Source organism: Moschus berezovskii, chromosome 4, assembly GCF_049115385.1.
Source record: "Moschus berezovskii isolate FMDL1 chromosome 4, NW_MosBer_1.0, whole genome shotgun sequence".
Classification (NCBI taxonomy): Eukaryota; Metazoa; Chordata; class Mammalia; order Artiodactyla; family Moschidae; genus Moschus; species Moschus berezovskii.
This window is the reverse complement of record NC_142463.1, coordinates 35,336,568-35,349,501: the sequence shown is the minus strand read 5'-3', so window position 1 is coordinate 35,349,501 and position 12,934 is coordinate 35,336,568. Positions and strand designations below refer to the sequence as shown.

At 40.6% G+C, this 12,934-nt stretch overlaps 1 protein-coding gene across 1 annotated transcript in view; it reads left to right on the top strand.

Moving 5' to 3' along the window:
* Positions 1-12,934, top strand: part of LOC129541372 (cytochrome P450 2J2-like) — a 46,449-nt gene that overhangs the window by 16,690 nt on the left and 16,825 nt on the right. Inside the window, exons 5-7 of the mRNA XM_088835341.1 lie at positions 1,670-1,846; positions 4,700-4,841; positions 5,193-5,380. Coding sequence (XP_088691467.1) covers positions 1,670-1,846; positions 4,700-4,841; positions 5,193-5,380 — 507 coding nt within the window. The remainder of the gene's footprint in view (positions 1-1,669; positions 1,847-4,699; positions 4,842-5,192; positions 5,381-12,934) is intronic.

Genomic DNA, 12,934 nt, shown 5'->3' with positions numbered 1-12,934 from the left:
TTTATCTTTTATGTTTTTCCCTACCACCTTTCGAAGACAATGGGCTGCTTTTCTGGGTGCCTGATGTCCTCTGCCAGCATTCAGAAGTTGTTTTGTGGAATTTACTCAGGGTTCAAATGTTCTTTTGATGCATTTGTGGGGGAGAAAGTGGTCTCCCCATCCTATTCCTCCGCCATCTTCTTCCCTCCTACTATGCATTTTTAGAAACACAAAGTAGTTCAGCAACTTTGATGGACAATTTCACATACTTTACCTCAGTTAATTATTTAAACAATTCTTTCAGGATTAAATGAAATACCCTGATGTGTACAAACAGATATGGGAATGTGTAAGCAAATCCACATAGTGGTCCACTGAGTCTCCATTAGGTACACTAATGATCTCATGTGATTTGGTCATGAAAATAACCCTGGTGCCCCAATGTCATGACAAACTACATCACCATCTTTATCATCATTCATCATTCTTGAAGTGAAGTGAAGTGAAGTCGCTCAGTCTTGTCCGACTCTTTGCGGCCCTGTGGACAAGTCCATGGGATTCTCCAGACAAGAGAACTGGAGTGGGTTGCCATTTCCTTCCCCAGGGATCTTCCCAACCCAGGGATCGAACCCGGGTCTCCCGCATTGCAGACAGACGCTTTACCATCTGAGCCACCAGGGAAGCCCATCATCATTCTTATTGTCCCCAAAATTTGTGAGAAAGCAGCAGAGCTAATAGTCAAACCCATGTCTATTTCATTGTAAGTCAAGGAAATTTTCTATTATGTTGTGCTATCTATTTTATACCAGAAAGTATTAGAGCAAATATACCCAAAAGTCACTTAATTTTATTAAAAATATCTTACCCACATGGAGAATATATCATAATGGGCAGATAATCAAATACATATCTATTTTTAACACAGATGGTTACCTAGCTAGACAGTGGTATTTTACACACACACCCACAAATACACACACATATGCTAGAGACAATTGCCATGAAAAAAAATAAAGCAAAATTAAGGGAGTGGGGAAAGGGTTCCAGAGGTGCTGCTACTTAGGGGATTATCAGGATGAATGAACTAAAAGGCTAGTGTTATACAGATTCCAGAGGAAGAGCAATTGCGATTGAAAAAATAGGAAATGCGAAGGACTAAATATTGTCATCTTTGACATTATCACAGAGACCAATGGGGATGGTCTAGAAAGACTTAAGAGAGAGTTAAGACGGCAGTGAGTTACAGCAGAGGAAGGGACACGAGGGTGAGGGGTCAGGACATGCAGAGCTCCAGGCCAGGAAAAGGATGTAGAATTTGTCTAAACATCTTCAAAAGTCACCAGAATATTGAGGAATAAACAGTGAAACAATCTATTAAACTGTCAAAGGATCCCTCAGGCTGCTCAGTAGAAGAAAGCCTGGGAAAGGGGTTAAGGAGAGAATCAGGGAATCTGTTGCAGGCTTTACAGAATCCGGGTAAGAAATGGTGGTGATTATTATTAAACTGACGAATTGGCTATATTGTGAGTGGAGGGCTGAAATGCTGTGCCAGAAGAGAAAGAAGAGGATTGAGGCAGAGAAAATGAGTCGAGGGTGACGCCAGGGTCAAGTGTTTAAGTAAAGAAGAGACATAGAATGTAGAACACTGTCTCACTCCCTTGTCCCTTGACTGTGTTGTTTTCTGCATCAGCTCTACAATGCCTTTCCAAGAATAATGGATTTCCTTCCGGGAACCCACCAAACTCTCTTACGTAAATGGGACAGACTGAAAATGTTTGTTGCTAATGTGATTGAAAACCACAGGAAAGACTGGAATCCTGCTGAAACAAGAGACTTCATTGATGCTTACCTCCAGGAAATAGAAAAGGTGAGGGAACCTGGGTGTTTTCCTGAGTAGAGTTCTTAAAGAACAAGAGGGGATTCTGATTTCTTATTGCTGCTATAACAAATCACCACAAACTTGGGGGCTGAAACCAACCAGAGCCCCTTCCTCCATCTTCGAAGCCATTGATGTAGCATCTTCTCTGCCCCCATCCTCACACCTTCTCTTTATGTTCTACTTACTTCCCCTTATAGACTCTTGTGACTATAATGGTACCCTGGGATAATCTAGAATAATCCTCCCGTATCAAGATCCTTAACTTCATCATATCTGCAAAGCTCCACCTGTCAAACAGTATTCACCTATTCCAGAGATTAGGACATTCATATGTTTGTGAATCATTATTCAGTCTATCACAGGGGAGAAAGAACAGAGGCACTATTTCGTAGCATATACGAATATCATTAACTCAGAATTGATGATACAATTAGAAACAAAGATATTGGCTAAAGAGTATTTGGCTTGTGTGCATCTCATTCACTAAGTCATGTCCAACTCTTTTCCTCATGGTCTGTAGGTCACCAGGCTCCTCTGTTCATGAAAGTTCCCAAACAAGAATACTGGAGAGGGTTGCCATTTCATTCTCCAGGGGATCTTCCCATGTCTCCTACATTGCAGGCAGATTATCTGCCTGGGTAGCCCATTTGATCTGAAATCTTTGGAGAGGCCAAACACTGCCTTTAGTAATCTATTCTATCCTCTACCCATATGTGAAAGACCTGTACACAAAGGAAAAATGCATTGTTTTATTCTTACTTGTCAATACCCAGTCTCCTACACTTTTCTCAAGCTCCTCAGTACAGAACACAAAAGTGAAATTGAATCTGATGCTCAGAGTTTATCCTCAAATGGAAGGGACTTTTGCCTTCTTTCCTCATCCCCATGTCATCCACTTTTCAGTATTATTTGCAAAAAGCAAGAAAAAGAACAAATTAGATGTCTATCCTTTAACATAGTGAACCCCCTGGTTAATGTTCACCATTGCATCAGTGTCATCATTTTGGACTCATTAGATTGTTTGTTCCTTCCCTGGAGTTGAAAGAACAATGCATTTTTTCTGTCTCCTCTTTTTCACCTTATTGTTATAACATTCAGTTCAGTTCAGTTCAGTTCAGTCGCTCACTCGTGTCCTACTCTTTGCAACCCCATGAATCACAGCACGCCAGGCCTCCCTGTCCATCACCAACTCCCAGAGTTCACTCAAACTCATGTCCATCGAGTCGGTGATGCCATCCAGCCATCTCATTCTCTGTCGTCCCCTTCTCCTCCCGCTCCCAATTCCTCCCAGCATCAGAGTCTTTTCCAGTGAGTCAACTCGTCGCATGAGGTGGCCAAAGTATTGGAGTTTCAGCTTTAGCATCAGTCCTTCCAATGAACACCCAGGGTTGATCTCCTTTAGAATGGACAGGTTGGATCTCCTTGCAGTCCAAGGGATTCTCAAGAGTCTTTTCCAACACTACAGTTCAAAAGCCTCAATTCTTTGGTGATCAGCTTTCTTCAGAGTCCAACTCTCACACCCATACATGACCACTGGAAAAACAATAGCCTTGAAACTTAATTCCTCCTGAAAGGAGGAGACTTTACTTGCTATGAGGTGTGCAGTTGTGGACGGCACACAGGGCAACACTGACACATTGAAGCTCCTGGAGGAAAGTGGTAAAGATGCTGGACTGCCATTCAGAATGGCTGTTGGAATCAGAGATGCTTAACTGGGGACACGTGAGAATTGTACTTTACTGTAATGCATTTTATTCTTTCTAGTGTCAGTAAAAGCATTTGTTGAGGATTTGTTGTATGCTATTTCATACTCACATAATCCATAATGCCACTTGATGGGTGAATATTGTTATTTCTATTTTATGGAAAAGGCAATTGAAATATAGAAAGGTTTGTGTGTGTGTTAATCACTCACTTGTGTCCGACTCTGCAATCCCCTAGACTGTAGCCTGCCATGATCTTCTGTCCATGGAATTCTCCAGGCAAGAATACTGGAGTTCATTGCCATTTCCTTCTCCAGGGGTCTTCCTGACCCAGTCTCCTGCATTTCAGATTCTTTACTATCTGAGCCACCAGGAAAGCCCATATAAGTTGTGGGCCTTAGTTCAGGGCTGAGATTAAAGCCCTGGAGGAGCTGGGAGTTGAACCCAGGGCCTCAGCACAAGCTCTACCACTGAGATACACTCCAGTTATAGACAGGTCTAGTGGTTTAGGAACTTGATCAAGTTGTACACATGGTGAATGCTGTGGCTAATGTTGGAACTGAAGGCTGTTTTTCCAGTGAAATAACGTGTGTGTGTGTGTGTGTGTGCACAGTTCCTTAGTCCTGTCCAACTCTTGTGGTCCCATGTATATAGCCCACTGGGCTACATGGACAGAGGATTCTGGTGGGCTACAATCCAAGGAATTTTTCTGGAGTCTGGTGGGCTGCAGTCCATGGTGTTTTGCAGGCAAGAATACTGGAACAGGTTGCCATTTCCTACTCCAGGGGATCTTCACAACCTAGGGATCAAACCGGTGTCTCTGGTGTCTCCTGCATTGGCAGGCAGATTTTTTACCACAAGACCCAGGAAAAATAATAGATTCTCCCAAATTATGGTAGTAAAATAAATTAATTGACCCATTTTCATCCACCAAAACTAACAAAATTTTCCAGCACTTGAGCAGGAAGATGATAATGATACTTCAGTAATAAGTCTCTGCATCCTGGGATGGCTAAAAGGAAAGTCATTTCTCCTGGGGGGAGCGGGTGTCTCCTTCCATGTTCTCTCTTGGGTGAAGCCCCCTGTGCTGTGGCAACTTAGAATCATCTGAAAAGTCAATCATCACTATGCTTTCTAGCATAAAGGCAATGCTACTTCGAGTTTCGATGACGAAAACCTCATCTGCTGCACCCTGGACCTCTTCTTGGCTGGAACAGAGACAACTTCAACCACCCTGCGCTGGGGGCTGCTCTACATGGCCCTGTACCCTGAAATCCAAGGTGAGCACATCAGTGTGTGTGCCTGGACCAGGTCAGAGTGCTTCCGTAAATCAGTTCTTATAAATCTTAATGTTCCTAAAAGGAAAATTGATTTATCCTCACTAGTAAGATGAAACTAAGCTTCTACAAGCTTCAAGAACTAGCAGCAGAAATGTTGTTGAGCAAGAGTTTGGCACCAGACTAGTCTCACACCACGGCCCACTTCGCACTTACATACCTCCCTGAGGAGCCATCTGGAGAGCTCACTATAGCTTTAGCCATTTAGATCCTGGTTATTCCATTCCTTAGCTTAACCAGGCTTAAGGAAGTTTATGGAATGTTAGAATAATACAGCCTCCTCTTATTTCCCAGAAAAAGTCCAGGCTGAGATCGACAGGGTTCTCGGCCAGTCACAGAAGGTGAGCACAGCAGCTCGAGAGTCCATGCCCTACACCAACGCTGTCATCCACGAGGTGCAGAGAATGGGGAACATCATCCCCATGAACGTGCCCAGGGAGGTGACAGTGGACACCACCCTGAATGGATACCACCTGGTCAAGGTAATTAGAGACTCACTCACAGCCTCAGATCTCCAAGCATATATTTTATTTATTTATTTTTATTTTAATTGGAGACTAATTACTTTACAATATTGTATTGGTTTTGCCATACATTGACAAGAATCTGCCCAGGGTGTACTTGTGTTCCCCGTCTTGAATCCCTCTCCCACCTCCCTCCCCATCCCATCCCTCTGGTTCATCCCAGTACACCAGCCCCGAGCATCCTGTATAATGCATCGAACCTGGATTGGCATTTTGTTTCACATATGATATTTTACATGTTTCAATGCCATTCTCCCAAATCATCCCACCCTCACCCTCTCCCACAGAGGCCAAAACACTGTTCCATACATCTGTGTCTCTTTTGCTGTCTCGTATACAGGGTTATCATTACCATCATTCTAAATTCCATATATAAGCCTTATTATACTGTATTGGTGCTTTTCTTTCTGGCCTACTTCACTCTGTATAATAGGCTCCAGTTTCATCCACCTCATTAGAACTGATTCAAATGTATTCTGTTTAACTGCTGAGTAATACTCCATTGGAACTCTGCATTCAGATGCTTATATCTTTCCTTTTCTCCTTTGCTTTTCACCTCTCTTCTTTCACAGCTATTTGTAAGGCCTCCTCAGACAGCCATTTTGCTTTTTTGCATTTCTTTTCCATGGTGATGATCTTGGTCCCTGTCTCCTGCACAATGTCACAACCTTTGTCCATAGTTCATCAGAGACCCTATCTATCAGATCTACTCCCTTAAATCTATTTCTTACTTCCACGAGCTTCTCCATCTTTGGCTGCAAACAATATAATCAATCTGATTTCGATGTTGACCATCTGGTGATTTCCATGTGTAGCGTCTTCTCTTGTGTTGTTGGAAGAGGGTGTTTGCTATGACCAGTGCGTTCTCTTGGCAAAACTCTATTAGCCTTTTCCCTGCTTCATTCCGTGTTCCAAGGCATAATTTGCCTGTTACTGTAGGTGTTTCTTGACTTGCTACTTTTGGATTCCAGTCCCCTATAATGAAAAGGATATCTTTTTTGGGTGTTAGTTCTAAAAGGTCTTGTAGGTCTTCATAGAACCGTTCAACTTCGGCTTCTTCAGCATTACTGGTTGGAGCATAGGCTTGGATTACTGTAATATTGAATAGTTTGCCTTGGAAACGGACAGAAATCATTCTGTCATTTTTAAGATTGCATCCAAGTACTGCATTTCGGACTCTTTTGTTGACCATGATGGCTACTCCATTTCTTCTAAGGGATTCCTGCCCACAGTAGTAGATATAATGGTCATCTGAGTTAAATTCACCCATTCCAGTCCATTTGAGTTCACTGATTCCTAGAATGTCGACGTTCACTCTTGCCATCTCCTGTTTGACCACTTCCAATTTGCCTTGATTCATGGACCTAACATTCCAGGTTCCTATGCAATATTGCTCTTACAGCATCGGACCTTGCTTCTATCACCAGTCACATCCACAACTGGGTATTTCTTTTGCTTTGGCTCCATCCCTTCATTCTTTCTGGAGTTGTTTCTCCACTGATCTCCAGTAGCATACTGGACACCTACCGACCTGGGGAATTCCTCATTCAGTATCCTATCATTTTGCCTTTTGATACTGTTCATGGGGTTCTCAAGGCAAGTATACTGAAGTGGTTTCTCGCAGAGTTCCAAAGAATAGCAAGGAGAGATAAGAAAGCTTTCCTCAGCGATCAATGCAAAGAAATAGAGGAAAACAACAGAATAGGAAAAACAAGAGATCTCTTCAAGAAAATTAGAGATATCAAGGGAACATTTCATGCAAAGATGGGCTCAATAAAGGACAGAAATGGTATGGACCTAATAGAAGCAGAAGATATTAAGAAGAGGTGGCAAGAATACACAGAAGAACTGTACAAAAAAGATCTTCATGACCAAGATAATCACGATGGTGTGATCACTCACCTGGAGCCAGACATCTTGGAATGTGAAGTCAACTGGGTTTAGAAAGCATCACTACTAACAAAGCTAGTGAAGGTGATGGAATTCCAATTGAGCTATTTCAAATCCTGAAAGATGATGCTGTGAAAGGGCTACACTCAATATGCCAGCAAATCTGGAAAACTCAGCAGTGACCACAGGACTGGAAAAGGTCAGTCTTCATTCCAATCCCAAAGAAAGGCAATGCCAAAGAATGCTCAAATTACCGCACAATTGCACTCATCTCACACGCTAGTAAAGTCATGCTCAAAATTCTCCAAGCCAGGTTTCAGCAATATGTGAACTGTGAACTTCCAGATGTACAAGCAGGTTTTAGAAAAGGCAGAGGCACCAGAGATCAAATTGCCAACATCTGCTGGATCATGGAGAAAGCAGGAGAGTTCCAGAAAAACATCTATTTCTGCTTCATTGACTATGCCAAAGCCTTTGACTGTGTGGATCACAATAAACTGTAGAAAATTCTGAAAGAGATGGGAATCCCAGACCACCTGACCTGCCTCTTGAGAAACCTGTATGCAGGTCAGGAAGCAACAGTTAGAACTGGACATGGAACAACAGACTGGTTCTAAATAGGAAAAGGAGTACGTCAAGGTTATATATTGTCACCTGCTTATTTAACTTATATGCAGAGTACATCATGAGGAACGCTGGGCTGGAAGAAGCTCAACCTGGAATCAAGATTGCTGGGAGAAATATGAATAACCTCAGATATGCAGATGATACCACCCTTATGGCAGAAAGTGAAGAGGAACTAAAAGACTCTTGATGAAAATGAAAGAGGAGAGTGAAAAGGTTGGCTTGAAGCTCAACATTCAGAAAACAAAGATTATGGCATCTGGCCCCATCACTTGATGGAAATAGATGGGGAAACAGTGGAAACAGTGTCAGACTTTATTTTGGGGGGCTCCAAAATCACTGTGGATGCTGATTGCAGCCATGAAATTAAAAGACGCTTACTCCTTGGAAGAAAAGTTATGACCAACCTAGACAGCATATTGAAAAGCAGAGACATTACTTTGCCAACCAAGGTCCGTCTAGTCATGGCTATGGTTTTTCCAGTGGTCATGTATGGATGTGAGAGTTGGACTGTGAAGAAAGCTGATTGCCGAAGAATTGATGCTTTTGAAACTGTGGTGCTGGAAAAGACTCTTGAGAGTCCCTTGGACTGCAAGGAGATCCAACCAGTCCATTCTAAAGGAGATCAATCCTGGGTGTTCATTGGAACGACTGATGCTAAAGCTGAAACTCCAATACTTTGGCCACCTCATGCGAAGGGTTGACTCACTGGAAAAGACTATGATGCTGGGAGTGATTGAGGGCGGGTGGAGACGGGGACGACAGAGAAGGAGATGGCTGGATGGCATCACCAACTCGATGGGCATGAGTTTGAATGAACTCCGGGAGTTGGTGATGGACAGGGAGGCCTGGCGTGCTGTGATTCACCGGGTTGCAAAGACTCGGACACGACTCAGCGACTGAACTCAACTGAACTGAATATTCCATTGTGTATATGTACCACAGTGTTCTTATCCATTCGTCTGCTGGTGGACATCTAGGTTGCTTCCATGTCCTGGCTATTATAAGCAGTGCTGCGATGAACATTGGGGTACACGTATCTCTTTCAATTATGTTTTCCTCATTGTGTATACCCAGAAGTGGGATTTCTCGGTCATATCGCAGTTCTTTTTCCAGTTTTTTAAGGAATCTCCACACTGTTCTCCATAGTTGTTATCCTAGTTTGCATTCCCACCAACAGTGTAAGAGGGTTCCCTTTTCTCCACACCCTCTCCAGCATTTATTGCTTGTAGACTTTTGGATAGCAGCCTTTCTGATTGGCGTGAAATGGTACCTCATTGTGGTTTTGATTTGCATTTCTCTGATTATGAGTGATGTTGAGCATCTTTTCATGTGTTTATTAGCCATCTGTATGTCTTATTTGGAGAAATGTCTGTTTAGTTCTTTGGCCCATTTTTTTAATGGGTCGTTTATTTTTCTGGAATTGAGCTGCAGGGGTTGCTTGTATATTTTTGAGATTAATCCTTTGTCAGTTGATTCATTTGCTATTATTTTCTCCCAATCTGAAGGCTGCCTTTTCACCTTGCTTATAGTTTCCATTGTTGTGCAGAAGCTTTTAATTTTAATTAGGTCCCATTTGATTATTTTTGCTTTTATTTCCATTACTCTGGGAGTTGGGTCATAAAGGATCATGCTGTGATTTATGTGGGAGAGGGTTTTGCCTGTGTCCTCCTCTAGGAGTTTTATAGTTTCTGGTCTTATATTTATATTTTTAATCCATTTTGAGTTTTTTTTTGTGTATGGTGTTAGGGAGTGTTCTAGTTTCATTCTTTTACAGGTGGTTGACCAGGTTTCCCAGCACCACTTGTTAAAGAGATTGTCTTTTCTTCATTGCATATTGTTGCCTCCTTTGTCAAAGATAAGGTGTCCATAGGTTCATGGATTTATCTCTGGGCTTTCTATTTTGTTCCATTGATCTATATTTCTGTCTTTATGCCAGTACCATACTGTCTTGATGACTGTTGCTTTGCAGTAGAAGTGAAGTCCAGTAGGTTGATTCCTCCAGTTCCATTCTTCTTTCTCAAGATTGCTTTAGCTATTTGAGGTTTTTTGTATTTCCATACAAATTGTGAAATTATTTGTTCTTGCTCTGAAATATACCGTTGGTAGATTGGTAGGGATTGCATTGAATGTTGCTTTGCAGTAGAAGTGAAGTCTGGCAGGTTGATTCCTCCAGTTCCATACTTCTTTCTCAAGATTGCTTTAGCTATTCGAGGTTTTTTGTATTTCCATACAAACTGTGAAATTATTTGTTCTAGCTCTGTGAAAAATACCGTTGGTAGATTGATAGGGAGTGCATTGAATCTATAGATTGCTTTGGGTAGTATACTCATTTTCACTATATTGATTCTTCCGATCCATGAACATGCTATATTTCTCCATCTATTATGTCCTCTTTGATTTCTTTCACCAGTGTTTTATAGTTTTCTATATATAGGTCTTTTGTTTCTTTAGGTTGATATATTCCTAAGTATTTTATTCTTTTCGTTGCAACGGTGAATGGAATTGTTTTCTTAATTTGTCTTTCTATTTTCTCATTATTAGTGTATAGGAATGCAAGGGATGTCTGTGTGTTGATTTTATATCCTGAAACTTTACTATATTCATATATATATAATTTTCTGATGGAGTTTTTAGGGTTTTCTATATAGAGGATCATGTCATCTGCAAACAATGAGTGTTTTACTTCCTTTTTTCCAATTTGGATTCCTTTTATTTCTTTATCTGCTCTGATTGCTATGTCCAAAACTTCTAAAATTATGTTGAATAGTAGTGCTGAGAGTGGGCACTCTTGTCGTGTTCCTGACTTTAGGGGAAATGCTTTCAAATTTTCACCATTGAGCATGATGTTTGCTGTGGGTTTGTCATATATAACTTTTATTATGTTGAGGTATGTTCCTTCTATTCCTGTTTTCTGAAGGATTTTTATCATAAATGGATGTTGAATTTTGTCAAAGACTTTCTTTGCATGTATTGAGATAATCATATGCCTTTTATTTTTCAAATTGTTAATGTGGTGTATTACATTGATTTGTGGATATTGAAGAATCATTGCATCACTGGGATAAAGCCCACTTGAAAATGATGTATAATGCTTTTAATGTGTTGTTGGATTCTGTTTGCTAGAATTTTGTTAAGGATTTTTGCATCTATGTTCATCAGTGATAATGGCCTGTAGTTCTCTTTTTGGTGGCATCTTTGTCAGGTTTTGGGATTAGGGTTATTGTGGCCTCATAGAATGAGTTTGGAAGTTTACCTCCCTCTGCAATTTTCTGGAAGAGTTTGAGCAGGATAGGTGTTAGCTCTTCTCTAAAATTTTGGTAGAATTCAGCTGTGAAGCGGTCTGGACCTGGGCTTTTGTTTGCTGGAATATTTCTGGTTACAGTTTCAATTTCCGTGCTTGCGATGTATCTATTAAGATTTTCTATTTCTTCCTGGTTCAGTTTTGGAAAGTTGTACTTTTCTAAGAATTCGTCCATTTCTTCCAAGTTGTCCATTTTATTGCCATATAATTGCTGATAGTAGTCTCTTATGATCCTTTGTATTTCTGTGTTGTCTGTTGTGATGTCTCCATTTTCATTTCTAATTTTATTGATTTAGTTTTTCTCCCTTTATTACTTGATGAATCTGGCTGATGGTTTGTCAATTTTATTTACCCTCTCAAAGAACCAGCTTTTGGTTTTGTTGATTTTTGCTATGGTCTCTTTTGTTTCTTCTGCATTTATTTCTGCCCTAATTTTTAAGATTTCTTTCCTTCTACTAACCCTGGGGTTCTTCATTTCTTCCTTTTCTAGTTGCTTGAGGTGTAGAGTTATTTAGTTGACGTTTTTCTTGTTTCTTGAGGTATGCCTGTATTCCTATGAACCTTCCCCTTAGCACTGCTTTGACAGTGTCCCACAGGTTTTGGGTTGTTGTGTTTTCATTTTCATTTGTTTCTATGCATTTTTTTTTCTTTTTTGATTTCTTCTATGATTTGTTGGTCATTCAGCAGCCTGTCATTCAGCCTCCATATGTTGGGATTTTTAATAGTTTCTCTCCTGTAATTGAGATCTAGTCTTACTGCATTGTGGTCAGAAAAGATGATTGGAATGATTTCAATTTTTTTAATTTACCGAGGCTAGATTTATGGCTCAGGATATGATCTATCTTGGAGAACGTTCCGTGTGTGTTTGAGAAAAAGGTGAAATTCATTGTTTTGGGGTGAAATGTCCTGTAGATATCAATTAGGTCTAACTGGTCTACTGTATCATTTAACGTTTGTCTTTCCTTGTTAATTTTCTGTTTAGTTGATCTATCCATAGGTGTGAGTGGGGTATTAAAGTATCCAACTATTATTGTGTTATTGTTAATTTCCCCTTTCGTACTTGTTAGTATTTGTCTTACATATTGCAGAGCTCGATGTTGGGTGCATATATATTTATCATTGTTATATCTTCTTCTTATATTGATCCTTTGATCATTATGTAGTGTCCTTGTTTGTCTCTTTACACAGCCTTTGTTTTAAAATCTATTATATTTGATATGAATATTGCTACTCCTGCTTTCTTTTGGTCTCTGTTTGCATGGAATATATTTTTCCAGCCCTTCACTCAGTCTGTATGTGTCCCTCATTTCGAGGTGGGTCTCTTGTAGCAACAAATATAGGGGTCTTGTTTTTGTATCCATTCAGCCAGTCTTGGTCTTTTGGTTGGGGCATTCAACCCATTTACGTTTAAGGTGATTATTGATAAGTATAATCCCATTGCCATGGGGATCATACTTTATTGTTTGGGTTTCGAGTGTATACACCCTTTCTGTGTTTCCTGTCTAGAGAAGGTCATTTAGCATTTGTTGGAGAGCTAGTTTGGTGATGCTGAATTCTCTGAGCTTTTGCTTGTCTGTAAAGCTTTTGATTTCTCCTTCATATTTGAATGAGATCCTTGCTGGGTACAGTAATCTGGGCTGTAGGTTATTTTCTTTCAACACTTTAAGTATGCCCTGCCATTCCCTCCTGGCCTG